This window comes from Mastigoproctus giganteus, chromosome 4 (assembly GCF_048544385.1).
Source record: "Mastigoproctus giganteus isolate SK-2022 chromosome 4, ASM4854438v1, whole genome shotgun sequence".
Classification (NCBI taxonomy): Eukaryota; Metazoa; Arthropoda; class Arachnida; order Uropygi; family Thelyphonidae; genus Mastigoproctus; species Mastigoproctus giganteus.
Genome location: NC_143578.1, coordinates 43,047,020 through 43,063,534, shown reverse-complemented (window position 1 = coordinate 43,063,534; position 16,515 = coordinate 43,047,020). Strand labels below are relative to the sequence as shown.

The window sequence follows — 16,515 nt, the reverse complement described above, 5'->3', positions numbered from 1 at the left end:
TTCTTCCAGGTGGTTTTCAATAAGACTTGCTGATATCCTTCCTCATTCTCAAGCCCAAGCAGCAGTGGAAACATTTCAAGATTTCATTTTGCAGCATGGTTTTTCCAAGAATCTTGTCACTTGAAGTCAAAACAGCCTTGCATAGAATTTTTCAACTGATTCATATGATGAAACATGTCTGTTAAGTAGGCTAGTTTCTGCAGCCATTCTTCATCTTGAAAGTACTCCTGAAATTCACCCTATTGAGAACTTTTCCTCTTCTAAGCTGCCAAATTTCTGTATCTAGCTACCAGATTTCTGTACCTTTACTTCAAATGGCTGTGATTTGTAGTTATTATTATTATTAGCCATATGGTGCAAGGAAGCCTGAGGCTTTTGCTGCACCAGCCAAAAAAAGAAAAAAAGTTTGAGTTACCCCTGAGAAAGAGAGAGTCAGAAATAGAAGGGAATCACCGAAAAAGAGAAGAACGATGATATCCAGCTGAGGACCCTGGGTGTGACAAGCTCATACTCACCAGATGTGAGTCTCTGTCTTTTAAATTTTGCTGGAGCCATTGCTGCATTTGTAAGTTGTTTGCCACAGACGACGCAGAATGGAATAGGACAACTTTGATTACCAGCTGATGCAAAACCCATTGATTAGTAGCTTTCATTGTAAAGATGGACTTTTTTTGTGTTCCTTATTGCACTTAGGGCAGTGAAATGACTCAGAAGGTTGTAATTCTTCATCAGTAACCTCATCGGGATTGTCCGTAGGCTTCAAAAATTGCCACATTGGACTGTCACATGTTTGTAAAACACAAAAGCTAATAAAATATAAAACAGCAGGACATAATAAATAACTAAACTAGAAAATCGGAAAAAAATATGAAAACTTCACAATACAATACACTTTTAACCTACACAATCCACATTTTGCAACATTTACAACAACAGCAGTTGGGGAGGTAATTCAGGAGGGAGAGGCTGACATAATCAGCCTACCGTTCTCCCCTCTGTGCAATACAGTGCTCAGTATTATCAACGGCCTCCTCTATCTTGCGTAAAAAAACTGAGAATTGACTCAACCAAATGAACACAGTCCTCCTGCACACTGCCATACGGTACTGAAAGACCTCTAACAAAATTGCTAATGGGGCTGCTCAGTCACTGTCCATCACTGCGAGCGCTAGCATCACATGGCGTGCAAAGTTAAAAAAAACTATATATTTATTTATTTATTATTATTTTTTTTCAATCACGATCTCTCGTGGAACCCCAGTTGAGAAACCTTGGTCCAGAGTATAAGCAGAATGCAGTCAAACTTGGTTATAATGAGCATTGAGGGACCGACCAAATTTCTTTGTTGTAACTGTTACTCACTATATCTGATGAGTGATACATCCTATTTATTTAATTCTCAATAACTTGATAAAAATATAATTCAAATAACAAAAGAAATATTAGAAAAAAATAATATTAGTAGATACCTACATATTATTTATATTAATATGCTTGTATTCAGTTCATTAAATTTGATTCTGTTAAATCGATCCAACCAACCATTGTTACATACAAAATCGTGTCTAAATTGTTTAGCAAATTTTTCCACTCAAGATTGGGCTGTCTATTGAAAATCCAGCACTTCTTTGTGTAGTGAACCATTGAAGCAATGCTTCATAGACATCTGTAACCTCACACTTTCTAAATTTTTTTTTTTTTTTTATTTTCGGTTATGTTATTTTCAGTGCTGATATGTAAACATGTTTATTCTTCCACAATGTCAATACTGTTGAAAAGGATAAAGAAAACTTTTTACACACTTCAACAATTTTTGCACCACCCTCTAACTCATGAATAATTTCAACTTATTCACAAATTGAGAGAAAATTTTTGTTAGTAGACATGTTTCCGAAGGAAGAGTTTGTTTCTAATTGATTTTACTTTAAAGTGACAGTAAAGTGATCTGCATAAAAAGTTCTTAGAAGTCCTGAAATTAATTTATGGTTCAGTGGATACAAGACAATCTGTAAACAGGGTAATGCGATAAGCAGAATGCCAATACACTATTGTATAGCCCTCGTCCCCAAAATGACAAGTTCATAAACCAGCTGCTAATCTGATGCAGGTGGTCATAAAAGCTAAGTCGCCCCTTTTCATTTTTGTCTATTCCAAGAATTGGGTTTTTTCGACTACCTGAGCAATTAATAATGTTTGCATAGTTACCAAAATTTGTACGGTTTACCCGTGTAGTACGCTCATTATAACAGTGAGTGATTGTATGGGAATAAGCATAAATTAAAATCATTATGGCTTTTTGCACATTACAGCCGTGATCTTGTTATTTCTGTGCTCATTATAACCAAGTTCAACTGTATTTATTTATTTGTGTTTAGTGATACCCAAATGTTGAATTTAGTTCAGAAGTCAATTGCTTCCTCTAAAAGAAAGGCTGAGCTGAAACTGAATGTCCTGCAAAAATTGCATATAACAATAGCTTCCTGGATGTAATGAGTTCTGTAACAATTACTGTTTCACAAAATATCACTTCGACTTAGTACATATGAAAGATATAATCAGAGAGGAAGGCTGGAAGAAAGCTACCCCATTCATTTTTTAATTTGTTGCAGTCTTGCTGCAAAGTCACGAATAGATTGATTGATGCTGTGGCATTCTGTGAGGACTCTCTATTGTAAGTTGCTAAGCTCAATGTCTTGACTCGTCTTACCATATTTTTTTGATATGCTTACTCTGTGTGTGTCAGAATCTGTTTTGTTAAAACCATTACTTAATTTTGCCTTCATTCAGTAAAATTGCTAAACATTTACTTGTGACTCCATGACAAAAAAAGATAGATTCAAAAAACAAACAAGCTAGAGAAGTAAATATAGAAGAAGTTTGGCCATTAAAAAAAATAATAAAATAATAAAAGGAAAGGTCTTAAGGATGAAGCCAATTTTTGCACATAATTATCAAATTCTCTAAAGCAAGAATTTAAAATTAGTGGCATCTAGCATCCTATAAAAGACATGCATTAGTGCAATTCTTTGATCTGAAGCAAACATCTTGGTGATGTCCAGTCACCACCAAGGCACATGGTTTTTTGGATTTTTGTTTCTTTCAAGTTGCACTCATTGGCAGTAAAGATAACACTCAAATGCAGGTGATAAAAACAATCTTACGAAAATTGCCTGTGCAAATCATTTCAAAAATGGGGATTTCATTTTTAAAAAATGTTTTAAATATAAAAAAATAGATTTTTCAAATTTGTGTTCATAACAGATTGAAAATAAAGGTTGCTTCAAAAAGTGAACAATTTTTTTTTAATTATTACATGCCTGCTAACATCATACTTTTAATGGGCATAGTAAAAGGTTAACAACAAATTCAAAATTTTCAGCTCAAATATGACAAAAAAAGGTTCAGACAACAAATAGCCTAAATCTAAAAATATGCAATGCCTTTTAATTGAAACACCCTGTATACTACATGTGTTACTCAATTTTAATTTACTTACAATATAAATTAAAATTAAACAAAGAATAATTAACTTAATAAGAAAGATATTAAAGAAAAGAAAAATAAATACAATTGGGAAGACAAACAACAATGGATGCAGAACATCCATGTTATCATAGTACAATGTAAATTAAGATCAAGTTAGTTCATGTAACGTTTAGGTATTTTCAATTACTTCAATGAACTAACCATGCAATTAACCTAACAGTGGAAAAGTTTGGCGAAACACAAGCAGTTGCCCTTGACATCTCAAAGGCTTTTGATCATTTTTAGCATAAAGGTCTTCTAAACAAGCTTCCATCTTATGGTTTGTCAACTGTTTTTTGTAATTGGTTATCCAGTTTTCTCTCTGATCACTCACTGGGGGTGATGGTAGATGGCTGTCTGTCTTCTAACTTCTCCACTAATGCTGGTGTCCCCGAAGGTTCAGTTCTTTCCCCCACTCTTTTCCTCTTGAATGTTAATGACCTTCTTCCATTGACCGGAAATCCTATCCTTAGTTTTGCCAATGATAGCGCATTGCATTCCGTTTGAGAAACCTTGCCCTGCTCAATCAGCTTCAACTTCTCGAATATCCACTAGCAATTCCTTAAATGCCGTTCTCCAGGTAATTCTCCAGTTGGGCAAAGACAACTTAGTTGATTTTAATCGTCTAAAACTCAGTTCTGTCTTATCTCGCAAAAAGGATTCTTCAGCTCCTATGCTTATCTTTGGTGACACTCTGATTTCTAGGCAATATGACATATCTCTTTTGGAGATTACCCTGACTTCTAATCTCTCTTGGCACAAGCATATTACAAATATTGCTTCCTCTGCTTCTAAAAAACTTGGTTTTGTCTTTTGCTCTCATCGTTACTTTTCTTCCAAACAGCTGTTCACTCTGTGCAAATCGCAAATCTGCCCTACCATGGAATATTGTTCCCACATCTGGGGTGGTGCCCCAAAACCTCTCTTGGGCTTCTAGATTCCATTCAGAAGAGAGCAGTTAGGTTAATTAATGATTCATCTCTAACAGTTTCTCCACTCGCTGTCTCATAGACATACTGTTTCATACTGTGTGCCTTTTCTACAGATCCTTCCATTGGGGGCACTGTTCTTCTGAATTGACTTCTATAATTCCCACTCTCACTTTCAAAACAGTCCAAACACGTGCTGTCACCAGTCAACATCCATTTACTGTCCAATTTCAAACTCACAGAACCAACTTTTCATCTTCCTCATTTATTCAATCAACTGCCGTTTTCTGGAACAACCTTCCTTCATATGTTTTTCTTGAAAATTACAGTCTACAGAAGTTCAAGTGAAATATAAAGTGAAAAAGCAGGAACCAACTAATAAAAAAACAAAATGAAAGTATGATGACAGTTATTTGAATTTCGGCTTTGCATGTGTTGTAAATAAAGATGCTCCTGATGCACAGTGCATCGTATGTAATAAAATATTAGCAAACAGTTCTTTGGATTCTGCTAAACTTGTGTTCTGTAAATATATTATGAGATGAAAAGTGTTCCGTGATTAAAAAAGTTTAAAAGTTTTTAAGTTTTTGGGAAGCGCTGAGTTAGATAGAGGTGACATATAGAGGATAAAGTTAGATAACTTTAGAGGCCCTTTGGATTTAATGAGATCCAAAGGACCTCTAAAGAAGTTTTAACATTGACAAATTGAGTAAGCGCAATGCTAATGAAATCCTTCCTCTTGCTCAGACTATACACATGTGGAAGCATAAATTCAAATTGAGGAAGGATGGTTTCAGGTCAGACGTACGGAAATTTGCCTTCAGCTACAGGATATTTGATTGTTGTAGACTAGGCACCTGTAAGGGGATTTGATGGAGTGTTTAAAGTCTTGAATGGATTGAGTAAGCTTAGTGCTAATGGAATCCTTCCTCTTGCTCAGACTAACACAGCAGCTGTACTGGATACTGGAATATTATTTTGGTGATGTTGGAGACTTGATAGAGCACTGTTATGTATTAAGTTATATAGAGGTAACATATAGAGGATAAAGTTAGATAACTTTAGAGGCCCTCTGGATCTGATGAGATCAAAGGACCCTAAAGAAGTTTTAATATTGACAAATTGAGTAAACTCAATGCTAACTGAATCCTTCCTCTAGCTCAGACTATGCACATGAGGGAGCATAAATTCAAATTGAGGAAGGATGGTTTCAGGTCAGATGTATAGAAATTTGCCTTCAGGGGTGTTTGATTGTTGGAACAAAATCCCATCTGGTAGAGGTGGGTAGTTTGAATAAATTGAAGAAAGAACTAGATGAACAGTTAGAGGGAATAAACACGTAAAATGGGAAGTGTTTTTTTTTTTTTTTTTTTTTTTGCTGATGCCACTGTTATTAATACAAGGGCTGTTCAATAAAGTTGATCATAATTTTTCATGAATAACCATTCTTGCTATTTTTAGCTGAGCTGCAGAATTTAAGACCAAACTAAGCTGCATCACATGGGCAGCTGTGCAGTTGACTCATTCGCACATGTGACCTTGGCAGTCAGGCAAGTTTATGCCTGTTCGGTGTTGCCTACATAATGATGGACATGACATGCAAGGAATAGTATGCTGCTCTCAAATTTTGTTTCACTCCCAAGAAAAGGTCAATTTGAAGCATATGAAATGTTAAAAGAGGCTTATGGTGAATCTGCACTTCCGTATAGCACAGATCACAGGTTGTTTAGAATGTTTAAAGATGGACATGATTCGATCACGAAAATTGGCAGTCCCTGGAGCTCCAACCATTACTGTCAAGACAGAAACCAGAAACACTGCTTTTGTAATCATGAGAGTAGATCATCATATAACAGTAAGGCAACTGTCAGAGATATTGAGAATATCAGTAGGAGGCATGCACTGTATTCTCCATGACTATTTGCATATGACACGTGTTTGTGCATCCTGGGTTCCAAGACTACTCACCTGAGCAACAGCAAGTTTGCATGGAGGTTTTTCAGGAGCAGAAATGAAGATGGTGAGATTCTGTACAAGGTGATAACAGCAAATGAGACATGTCTTCATCATTTCAACCCAGAGAGTAAGTAACAAAGCTCTGTTTGGAAGTCTGCATCATTGCAAATCCCAAAAAAAAAAAGCAAAGTTATGGCTTTTGCAGGAAAGGTTTGGTCATCTCTTTTTTTTTTGGACATTCAAGGAATGTTTTACCATCATGTTGTACCATGTCATATGACTGTTACAGGACCTTACTACAGAACTGTACTGCGCACTTTGCAGGATCACATTTGTCACAAACTACCACATCTGCACACAGATGGGTGGACTCTGCATCATGACAGTGTGAGACCTCACATTGCTCATACCGCCATTGAGTACTTAGCCAGCATTAATGTCAAATGTGTTCTGCATCTGCCCTACGGCCCTGACCTTGCACTGATTTTTTTTGATTTTTTTTATTTTCTAAGTTAAAGAAGGAGCTGTGAGGAAAACATTTCCAGTTGTCAGAAGCTGTAAAGACAGAAACAATTCTCAAACATGTGTTAAAAAATGGTTTCCACTATGTTTTTGAAGAATGGTGGAAACATTGGAGTATGTACATTTCATCAAATTTGGACTACTTTGAAAAGCACCCTCAAAATATGGATGATTAATAAAGGTATGTTGTGAAAAACAAATTATGATCATTCTTTATTGAAGACTCCTCATTATAATAGTGTGTTGGGCCATTTCAGAAAATACCGTATTCTTGAAAATGTTAACATGAGACCTTGTGTTGATGATCCTTCATGTAGCATATCAATATTATTGCATGTAGACAAGTGCAACGATCCTGGAGCTGATTCAATTAATTTTAATATGTTGTTAGCATAGATTTGTAGGGGAAAGAGGATGTGCCGCTCAGCTTAGGAAAACTTCCTTGAAAATAATATGGTTTAAACTTATATTTTCTCTGTCATTTATTTTATTTATAGGAATTTGATGAAAAAGATAGGAGACAGCATCTGATTGCTCGCTTGCCGTTCATATCAAAGCTTAATGGTAGTGAGATATTGCAAAAAGAGAGAGAGGATGCTGAAAGGGCTTTCATTCGCTATTTTATGTCCAGAAGAGATAAGCCACAAAGGTAATAAATTGTAGTTGTAATTTGATTAACACTGCCTGAATCATAAATATAAGATACAAAAAGAGTTGGTTGCATTTTGGTTGTACAAATAGTTTTAAATGTTGGTTTTTTACTTCATTTCCTCTCCTAAACCATTCACTCATCTACATCCCTCTCCATAATACACAAATATTTCTTTCCATTTATCTGACCTACTGCAACATCCATGCTCTCACATAGTCCTTCTACCTCTCTCCACATACCTTTTTTCATAAGTTATTTTAAGTCGAAAATAACTTAGTTTATTTAGTTCACTAGAGATAAAAAGTTAACATTAAAGTTTTGTGGTGTGTTGTACTTTCTGCACTTTGTTTTCAAAGATGCCATAAAACTTATTAACTCATTGGTAAAAACTTAGAAGTTAGTGAAATTTAGTTTAAGTGCATTAGTATAAAAGTTGTGTAACTTTAAAACGTTTTATTAATTTATTGCTATTATTTATCATTTTTTTTTTAAGTTGTTTCAGTACTTTCTGGCAAAACACACATTTTAACCTGTTAGCTTGTTACCAAAGAAATAATTATTACACCACAAACTGTACAATGAAAGTGGTGCCAAAGAAAACGAAAGGATTTCTGAAATCTTTTCATCTGTAATGAAGTATCATGATAAATTTAAATATTTAAAAGTTATGAAACATTTAAGATGCATATTTATAGGTATATTTAAAATACATATTCTTTAAGAATACCATATATCATATTGAAAAGTATAGTGTGGTAGTGGAAAATTTAATAGCAACCAAGTTAAAAATTTTGGCCCAAGTAAAATATTTTTGATGGATAATGAAAAATACATTTGGAAATTACTTTAGTAAAGAAGTGGGATATTATTTCAATGCATATATTGAAATAGTTTGAAAAAATAATACTACTTTGCATTATGTTTTTCTGCCTTTACAGTCTGGGGACACTATTGTCACCTCCAGTTACAGGTGACAGAGGTTGGACTTGCAATCTTTTGCAATGACTACATTTGTGCACAAGTTGACGTAAAGTTACTAACTTTGTTTTTAATTGAATAACATCAAAAAGGTGAATATGTTATTCATTAAAAACTCAAAGGAACTCTTATATAACCAGTTTCAGACATATTTGGTTTCCATCATCAGATAACAAGTAGCTTCAGTTAGCAACCTTGCATTGAATGTATTGAATCTAAATGAACAGCCAAGTAGTTTATAGAAGAAAACTTCTAGTTGAAAATTTAATCCCTATTACTGGACTTCATTAGCTCAATTCAGAAGTTTAGTGAAGGAGCATGGTGCTATTTCAATGCAAGTATTGAAATAGTTTGAGAAAATAGCACTACTCTGCATTGTTTTTCTCTCTCTATTATCTGGATACACTACTATCTCTCCAGTGACAGGGTTTGGGCTTATGCTCTTTAGAAATGATTGTTTATCCACAAGGAGTCAACCTAAAGTTACTAACATAATTTTTAAGCAAATAAAATCACCTAGAAGGTGAATCTGTTACTCAATAAAAACTCAAAGATACTGTTGCCATGGGTTTTTGAACTATTTGATTTACTTGTTAGACAACAGTAGCTTCAGTTAGTGTCCTTGAGTGGTGAATAAATGTACTGCTGTCACTGGTGGAACAATAGTGTCTCCAAATGGTGAAGTTAGAAAAATATAAGAAAGTGTATGATTATTTTTCTCAAATCCTTTGGAAAGCAATGCAGTCTATATATTTCCTGCAAGAAAGTACATTTAATTATCTTTTTTATTATATATAATATGTTTATTTAGAAATACATACAAAGGGTACTAGGAAAGTTTTGCAATACAGCTTTGTTTATTTAATTTTTTCAAAGTAATTTCCTCTACATTCAATACACCTCTCCATCCTCCGAAACCAATCTTTAAACCAGTTCTGCCAAGTTTCACTAGGGAGTAAAGCACACTCGTTGTCCCAAGCCCGTAGAAGGTCCTCATCACTGGAAAACCGCCTCCCTTTTAGCTTCATTTTCACATGCGAGAACAGTGCAAAGTCGCAGGGAGCAAGGTCTGGACTGTAGGGAGGGTGCTCGAGAAGTTTCAGTCCTGTCGTGGTCAAATATTCGGTGCAGGCTTTGGCACGGTGAGCTTGGAGCATTATCGTGATGGAGGTACCAGGTGTCCATTCTTGACTTTGGCCGCAGGTTCTTCATAGATCCAATGACTTTAGGCAGGCATTGTTCAGTATACCACTTAGCTGTGACTGTCTTCTGCGTGTCCAAAACGACACGTTCCACAATTCCACTCGATTTGAAAAATACAGCTATCATTTTCTTCTTTACAGATCGGGATTTTCTGACAATTACGGGTGTGTCGTCATCATCAAAGCCGACCGGGCTAGCCGAGTGGGTAAAGTACCTGCCCAGCAACCCAAAGGTCGCGGGTTCAATTCCCGCCTCGGGCTTGGATCAAAGTACTGCAAAAACCTTGAGAGGTGCAATATGGCCACAGAAGCCGATGCGCCAACAACTACCAAAATCAAATCAAATCAATCATCATCAAAGACCCAAACTTTGTTTTGAGCCTTGGTTGGCAGATCGTAATAGTACAGCTAAGTCTCGTCACCTGTCACGATGTTGTTCACATACCGAGATTGTCCCTTATCAAACTTTTTTTAACATCTCCCGGCACCAAGTCACACGTCGTGTCATCTGCTCTTCAGTCAGTTGATGCGGCACCCAGAGAGAACAAAGTTTCTTCACATGCAAATGATCTTGCAGAATCGAACGAATTGCTGGTGCATTTAGGCCCAAAGTATCCTCTATCTGTTGGTAGGTCACTCGCCTGTTTTCGTCAAGCATTTTCCTCACAGCAGTAATGTTTTCCTCCGTAACTGACGTTCGTGGCCTTCCCGGCCTCTCAGAATCCTCCAGAGTGAAATTTCCCCTTTGGAATTCTCTATACCACCTGAATATCGTTGTACGATGTGGACAATCATCATCTAGTGCAAGAGTCATTTCTTCTAAGCACTGGTCTATGGTTAAACCACGCACGAAATTATACCGCAAAACTGTCCTTATCTCATTTCGTGACCACGATGCCATCGCAAGCACTTTACACTCTCACTACTAATGAATAACTGAGCCCATCGACTTGGCACGGCTGCTACTATGCACGTATGAACATGTCTCAAAATGCAGCAACAAGCAGCTTCCTGTGATTCATTGTTGCGTCATATTGCAAAACTTTCCTAGTACCCTTTGTACATTACCTGAGATAGCATTTAATGATGGAAAAATGAATACCAAAAAGATTTTGGTGTATCATTTTGTCAGATGGGAGTGGTGCATTGTTTAAGTTCCTTCAGTGTTAACAAATGTCTGTTCAGTAACTGTACAGGCTAATACATGCTTCTTTTGCTCTCAGTAGTACTGTAGTATCAGTAGCACATTGTCGCTCTTGTGAAGCTGCTGTAGTTTCATTTGTTTTAAATAAACTCCTGGCTGTGGAATACTTATATCAATGTGGGTAGAAGTTGTGATACAACACTAAGGAAAGCTAGGGTGTAACATAAAGTGAAAGGGGAAACATTAATAATGAGATTGCATGCATTGTTGCATGTATATAAAAGCACAGTTGGTCAACAATTGACTAAGATTTGTGGGAGGATTAAAGAAGTGGAAAAGAGGATAAATTCAATATACAAGTGCAATCTTCAATGAGGACTGATAATACTTTCTGTCATTTATGTCTAAAAGAAAGATTTGCTTTCTCACAAGCTCTTACAAGAAAGTATCAGGAAACATCAGGCATAGATATTTATTCTTGTACTGTCGGGATGAAATGTCAGGATTGTGCAGTACGAATTTGGTATCAAAAAAGCTGTGTACTAAAGCAGTAGCATATGATGGATATAGAATAAGCTACACATGCTTGGCGCCTCCATAGCCAGGTGGGAAGGAGCAGCAGTGCGTAGCACACGCTTCTTGATTAGACCGGTGTTCGAGCCCATCACCACCAAATACGGAGGATGCGGAAAGGTCAGGAAATGACCACTGCATATCCCGGAGCAATATGGTCTTAGTTGCTAATGCTCCTAAAAACCAAATAACAAACAAATAACTGCAATGCTTTATCCAAAAAAATTCAATGTTAACTGTAAATTCCTTCTACCAATTAGGACAGGCCATCATGTGACACAGAAGCCCATGGTATATATAAACTAGTCTGTGATTGTTATAAAGGTGGTCAGGCAAGCAAAGGCAGATTACGAGAAAACTTTGACAAAGGATGTAAAGAAAACAGAAAGGGGATGAATCAAATTGGTCCACTCAATATCGATGGTTTAACTGTTGATAATCCTGCTCAGGTTGCTGACAAACTAAGTATTTTGCATCTGCATTCACACATGAAGAATTCTTTAGGGAAGGGGATGCCAGAAGGTTATCAAACTCTAATAGGGAGCTAAATGATTTTGTAACAACTGAGAGGAAAGTGGAAGAGAAATTGTTGAAGTTACACATAAGAAAGGCACTTAAGGTGGATGGGATCTATCCAATTATATTAATGGAGGCAGCGAAAGAAGTAAGCAGACCCTTAGCTATAATTATGAGAGCATCCTTGGATTGAGGGGAGGTCCCCACAGACTGGAGATACATGAATGTATCCCCAATTCACAAAGGGGAATGAAAGGGTGACACGAGTAATTACAGACCTGTTAGTTTTCCAGGGAAAATAATGGAGCCACTGATAAAAGAGGTAATGCATAATTGTTTAGATCAGTGCTACTCAACATGTCGTCTGCAGACTGGTGCCGGTCCATGAACTATTTGTTACCAGTCCACAAACAATTGGAAATTTGTCACGGAAGGTTATCGGTCTGCGGCAATTTGTATTTTACAAAAGTATTGATCCACGATGGATTGGAAATGAAAAGAAACTGGTCCTTCACCACAGATAGTTTGAGAAGCACTGGTCTAGACAAGGGGAAATCTTGTTTGACAATTTGATTGGATACTATGATGTGGTCACAAAGGAACTGGATGCAAAAAATAACTTTGATATCATATACTTGGATTTCAGGAAAGCTTTTGATGTTGTTAAACAAAAAAGATTCCTGTACAAATTGAAGTAGTGTGGCTTAAAGGGCAAGTTGCTGCTATGGATAAAGGGATGGTTGAGTAGAAGACAGGGAATGGTAATCAATGGACATTGCCCTTCATGAACTAATGTTATTAGTTGAGCCCCCGGGGTTTGGTGTTAGGCCCATTGTTATACTGTCATTATTTATCAATGGTATTTATGAGGGCAGATTAGGCTTAATGTCCAACTTTTCAGATTATACAAAGGTTGGCAGAGTGTTAATGACAGTATGCTACTGCAACAGGATCTAGAAAAGTTAGGAAGATGGGTTGGGAAGTGGCAATTGAAGTTTAACATTGATAAATGTAAAGTGCTGCATATGGGTATCAGTAATCCCAGAATAATATACCAACTGGGTGGTGCTATTCTCAGGGTAGTGAAAAATGAAAAACACTTGGGGGTAAATGTGCAGTCAGATTTACAGGAACCTTGCTGGTAGGGAAAAGGAGGTGATTATCCCTTTATATAAGGCAATGGTCAGGTCACACCTTAAGTACTGTATACATGTCTGGAGGCCTCATTTTAGGAAGGATGTGGAGCTGCTGAAATGAGTACAGAGAAGGACAAGATTGGTGAGAGGAACAAAGGGGTGCTTTTACCAAGGAAGGCTTCAGTTTTGAAAATTACATCATCTGGAGAGAGACTATGCACCTGTGAGGCAATCTGATTGAAGTATTTGAATGGATTGAACAAGCTCAATGCTGATGGGATTCTTCCCCTTGCTCAGACTACACACATGAATGGGTACAAATTCAAATTGAAGAAGGACAGTTGCAAAATAGATGTGTGGAACTCTGCCTTTAGCCAGTGGCTGGTTGATTGCTGGAACAAACTTCCATTTGTTGTGGAAGTTGATAGCTTAAAGAAATTCAAGAAAGAACTAGACAAAATATTGTAGGGAATGAATAGGTGAAATAGGAGATGTTTTGTTGTTTTTTTTCCTTTTTATTTTTTTTTTGGTTGATGCCGTATAAACTTGCTTTCTTGCATTATTCATTTGCCACTGCTAATGCTAATTACCCATCGACTAAATGCACGCTCGTTGAGCACTCATTTATCGGCTCAGCACTCGTTGGTTTGTTGCACAAGGAGTCATCTTCTTCAGAAATGCTTCAAGAGGCGTTTATTTCCAAGATAATCTTCTCTTTTTTTTATAAATTTCAATAACATGCATAAGCATTTTTTAACGGAATGCACAAATTGCAACTAACACGATTTGTGCGGAGTAACAAGTTTACGAAGCTTAAAAAAAAGGAATGAAGAGAATATTCGGAAAATTTATTTGTTTTTTATACGATTAAAGATTTCAGTAAAGAGGAAACACATTTCAACATAATAATGCAAAAAACCACACAATTCCAGCTATCGGTATTTACTACCCGTTTATAATTGCAGTAACAGAAAAGCCCAATAAACCGGAAAGTGCAAATTGTTTTTGTTTTATGGTCGCGATCTCCAGAAATGTGTTTTATAAAAATATCACAAAGCCGTTTAAAATTGATTCTTATAACCGAACATATGATAACGATGAAAGTGTAGTGCATTTTAGTGATTTAAATTCGTAACTAATACAATTTGCACTATAAAAACATAACTAATACAATTTGCACTATAAAAACAAACCTTTTAGAGAGTTATATAGCGAAAATTTCAACTTCCGAGGTCCTGGAACGAATTACCAAAAAACAATGTGTTATTAGGTTCACGTTATGATATTTTCATGATACGATGGTGTCTCTGGAACGGATGAATATCGTAAAGCTGGGTATACTGTATTGTATAGCTACGTGCGTGTGGTTTGAAATGTGGTATTTATGAATGTTTAATGTTCATATTTTTGATTTTGTTGTAACCTGATACTTGGAAAAAAAAACTCATAAACCCAGAACTCGTAAAGCGAGAACTGCCTGTATTTGAAAATTAATATTCAAATTTAATGTCCTCAGTTAATGTTTGTTCGTGTCATTATTTCCCACATGAATAAGCATACATTTTATTTTCCTATTCTTCCATACTTACTGTTGTTGTGTACCTATATTGTTGCTATTAAAATGTTTTGTGACTACTTTTGAACATTTGTACCACTGAATTCAAACAATTGTTGCATCAGCAGTTTGCGTCACTAAAATTTGAATTTTTATTGAAAGTTGACATCAAGTTTATCATTATTATACTGCTTAAACCTAAATGGTCATGATTTTTATTTATAGGTTTTATGAATTAGAAAGGTTGCATGGGAAACTAGATCCTCTTGTTGATGTGGACTTATCACCTAAAAAAACAGCACAAGTTGGCATACGTTACCAGGAGTTGCAGAAGACATGGGTTGTAAATTTACAACACTCTGTCCAAGATTTAAAAGCCCAGTTGAGTCAACTCTGTGGACTGTCACCAACAAAAATGAGAGTTTTCTATATAGATCATGAAATGGCTGGAATTCATGGTCCTGAAGAATTAAAGTATAACAGCAAAAAGTTATATACTTATAAGATTCAAGATGGGGACGAATTTTTGGTTGATGTCAAATGAACTGTTTCTACAAACCGGTGATCCATTTTATTACTTGTTCATTTGAATTCTTATGAAGATGCCAGATAAGAAGTAGGCAAACGAGGTTTATATGGATTTGTAATTTTATGGAGAGAAGTTTATTTATGTGTAGCATGTGAAATTTTAAAACTACACCCAAGCCTACTTATAATGAAACATAGCGGAATCAAAATTTCTAAATTTTCAGCATTTTGCTGAAAATAAGCTGCTGTGTACTTTTACATCTATGCTTTTGTAAAATACTAAAATTAATATTCATATTTAAATTGCCACTTATCTGTGAAAAGAGAAAACGTTTTGAGCAAACCCAAAATGTTTCCAATTTGTCAGCATCCAGTATATTTCTGGATCAGCTTCGATAATGTTTATATCTTTGCAAGTTATAGGCTGACAGCATACCGGGGGCTTGTTGAAGAGTTTGGAATTTCACTGACTTCTGTGCAAGTGCCGAAGGTATTTAAATTTGGTGTTTAAATTTGAAGACCAATTAGTTTTGACCCAGAATGTATTTTTCAGCTCTCATCACTGTATTTTATCAGATAGCTTAAAGGATTTAGCATGGTGACACTTGTTCATTTAAAACATTACAACTGTATGAATAATCGTTTCACCACATAATTTGAAATTTATACATAACAATGAGATGAGATTAATTTTTGTTATGAAATGTTTTTAAATGTTTACTTACCTCTCAAACAGTATCTTTTTTTCTTTCTGTTAATTTTCCTCTTGTAAACAAGATACCACTGTGTTCAATTTTAAAGTCTTCCAAAGTACACAGTATGTCAGCTCAGAGAGTGTATTATACAAAATTTAAAGTATGCAACCATAAATTGATTAAGTAATATTATATATTTAGGGTTGTTGATAATTCCTGTTAGTTCCTATAGTATTCCTTCCTGACCACTACACAAAAACTTTCATATTCATTGCAATGTATGACATAATAGCCAACACTGTCATGTTGCATAAGTCCTGGTTCTTATCTGTACCTTAACTATTATCACTAATGTATGTTGTTTGAATTCATTCAGCTGGAAATGAGCATACAATTTGCATATTATAAACATTGATTACTTCACAGGATTTGCAGTGCTCTGCCTGAATAAATTGTATATTCCATTAATTTACTGCTGTTTCCATCATTGCATTGCCAAAAAATGCAAATAGGTGGTTTAGTGATTGCAGTCAGGTGACTTCCTGCCTAATATGAGATTTAGTTTAGAAAGCTTCCATAGTCATGTGTTTCATATTATATTACT

The 16,515-nt window shown here is 35.7% G+C and overlaps 1 protein-coding gene across 5 annotated transcripts in view; it reads left to right on the top strand.

Annotated features, from left to right (window-relative positions):
- The window catches only part of mlt (tubulin folding cofactor E like protein mlt), a 100,632-nt gene extending 84,928 nt beyond the window's left edge, over positions 1 to 15,704 (top strand). For all 5 annotated transcript variants that reach the window (XM_090372680.1, XM_090372678.1, XM_090372679.1 and 2 more), the window contains exons 5-6: positions 7,430 to 7,581; positions 14,914 to 15,704. In XM_090372680.1, the coding sequence (XP_090228806.1) occupies positions 7,430 to 7,581; positions 14,914 to 15,232 (471 nt within the window). In that variant the 3' untranslated portion in view covers positions 15,233 to 15,704. The remainder of the gene's footprint in view (positions 1 to 7,429; positions 7,582 to 14,913) is intronic.
- The last annotated feature ends 811 nt before the right edge of the window (positions 15,705 to 16,515 follow it).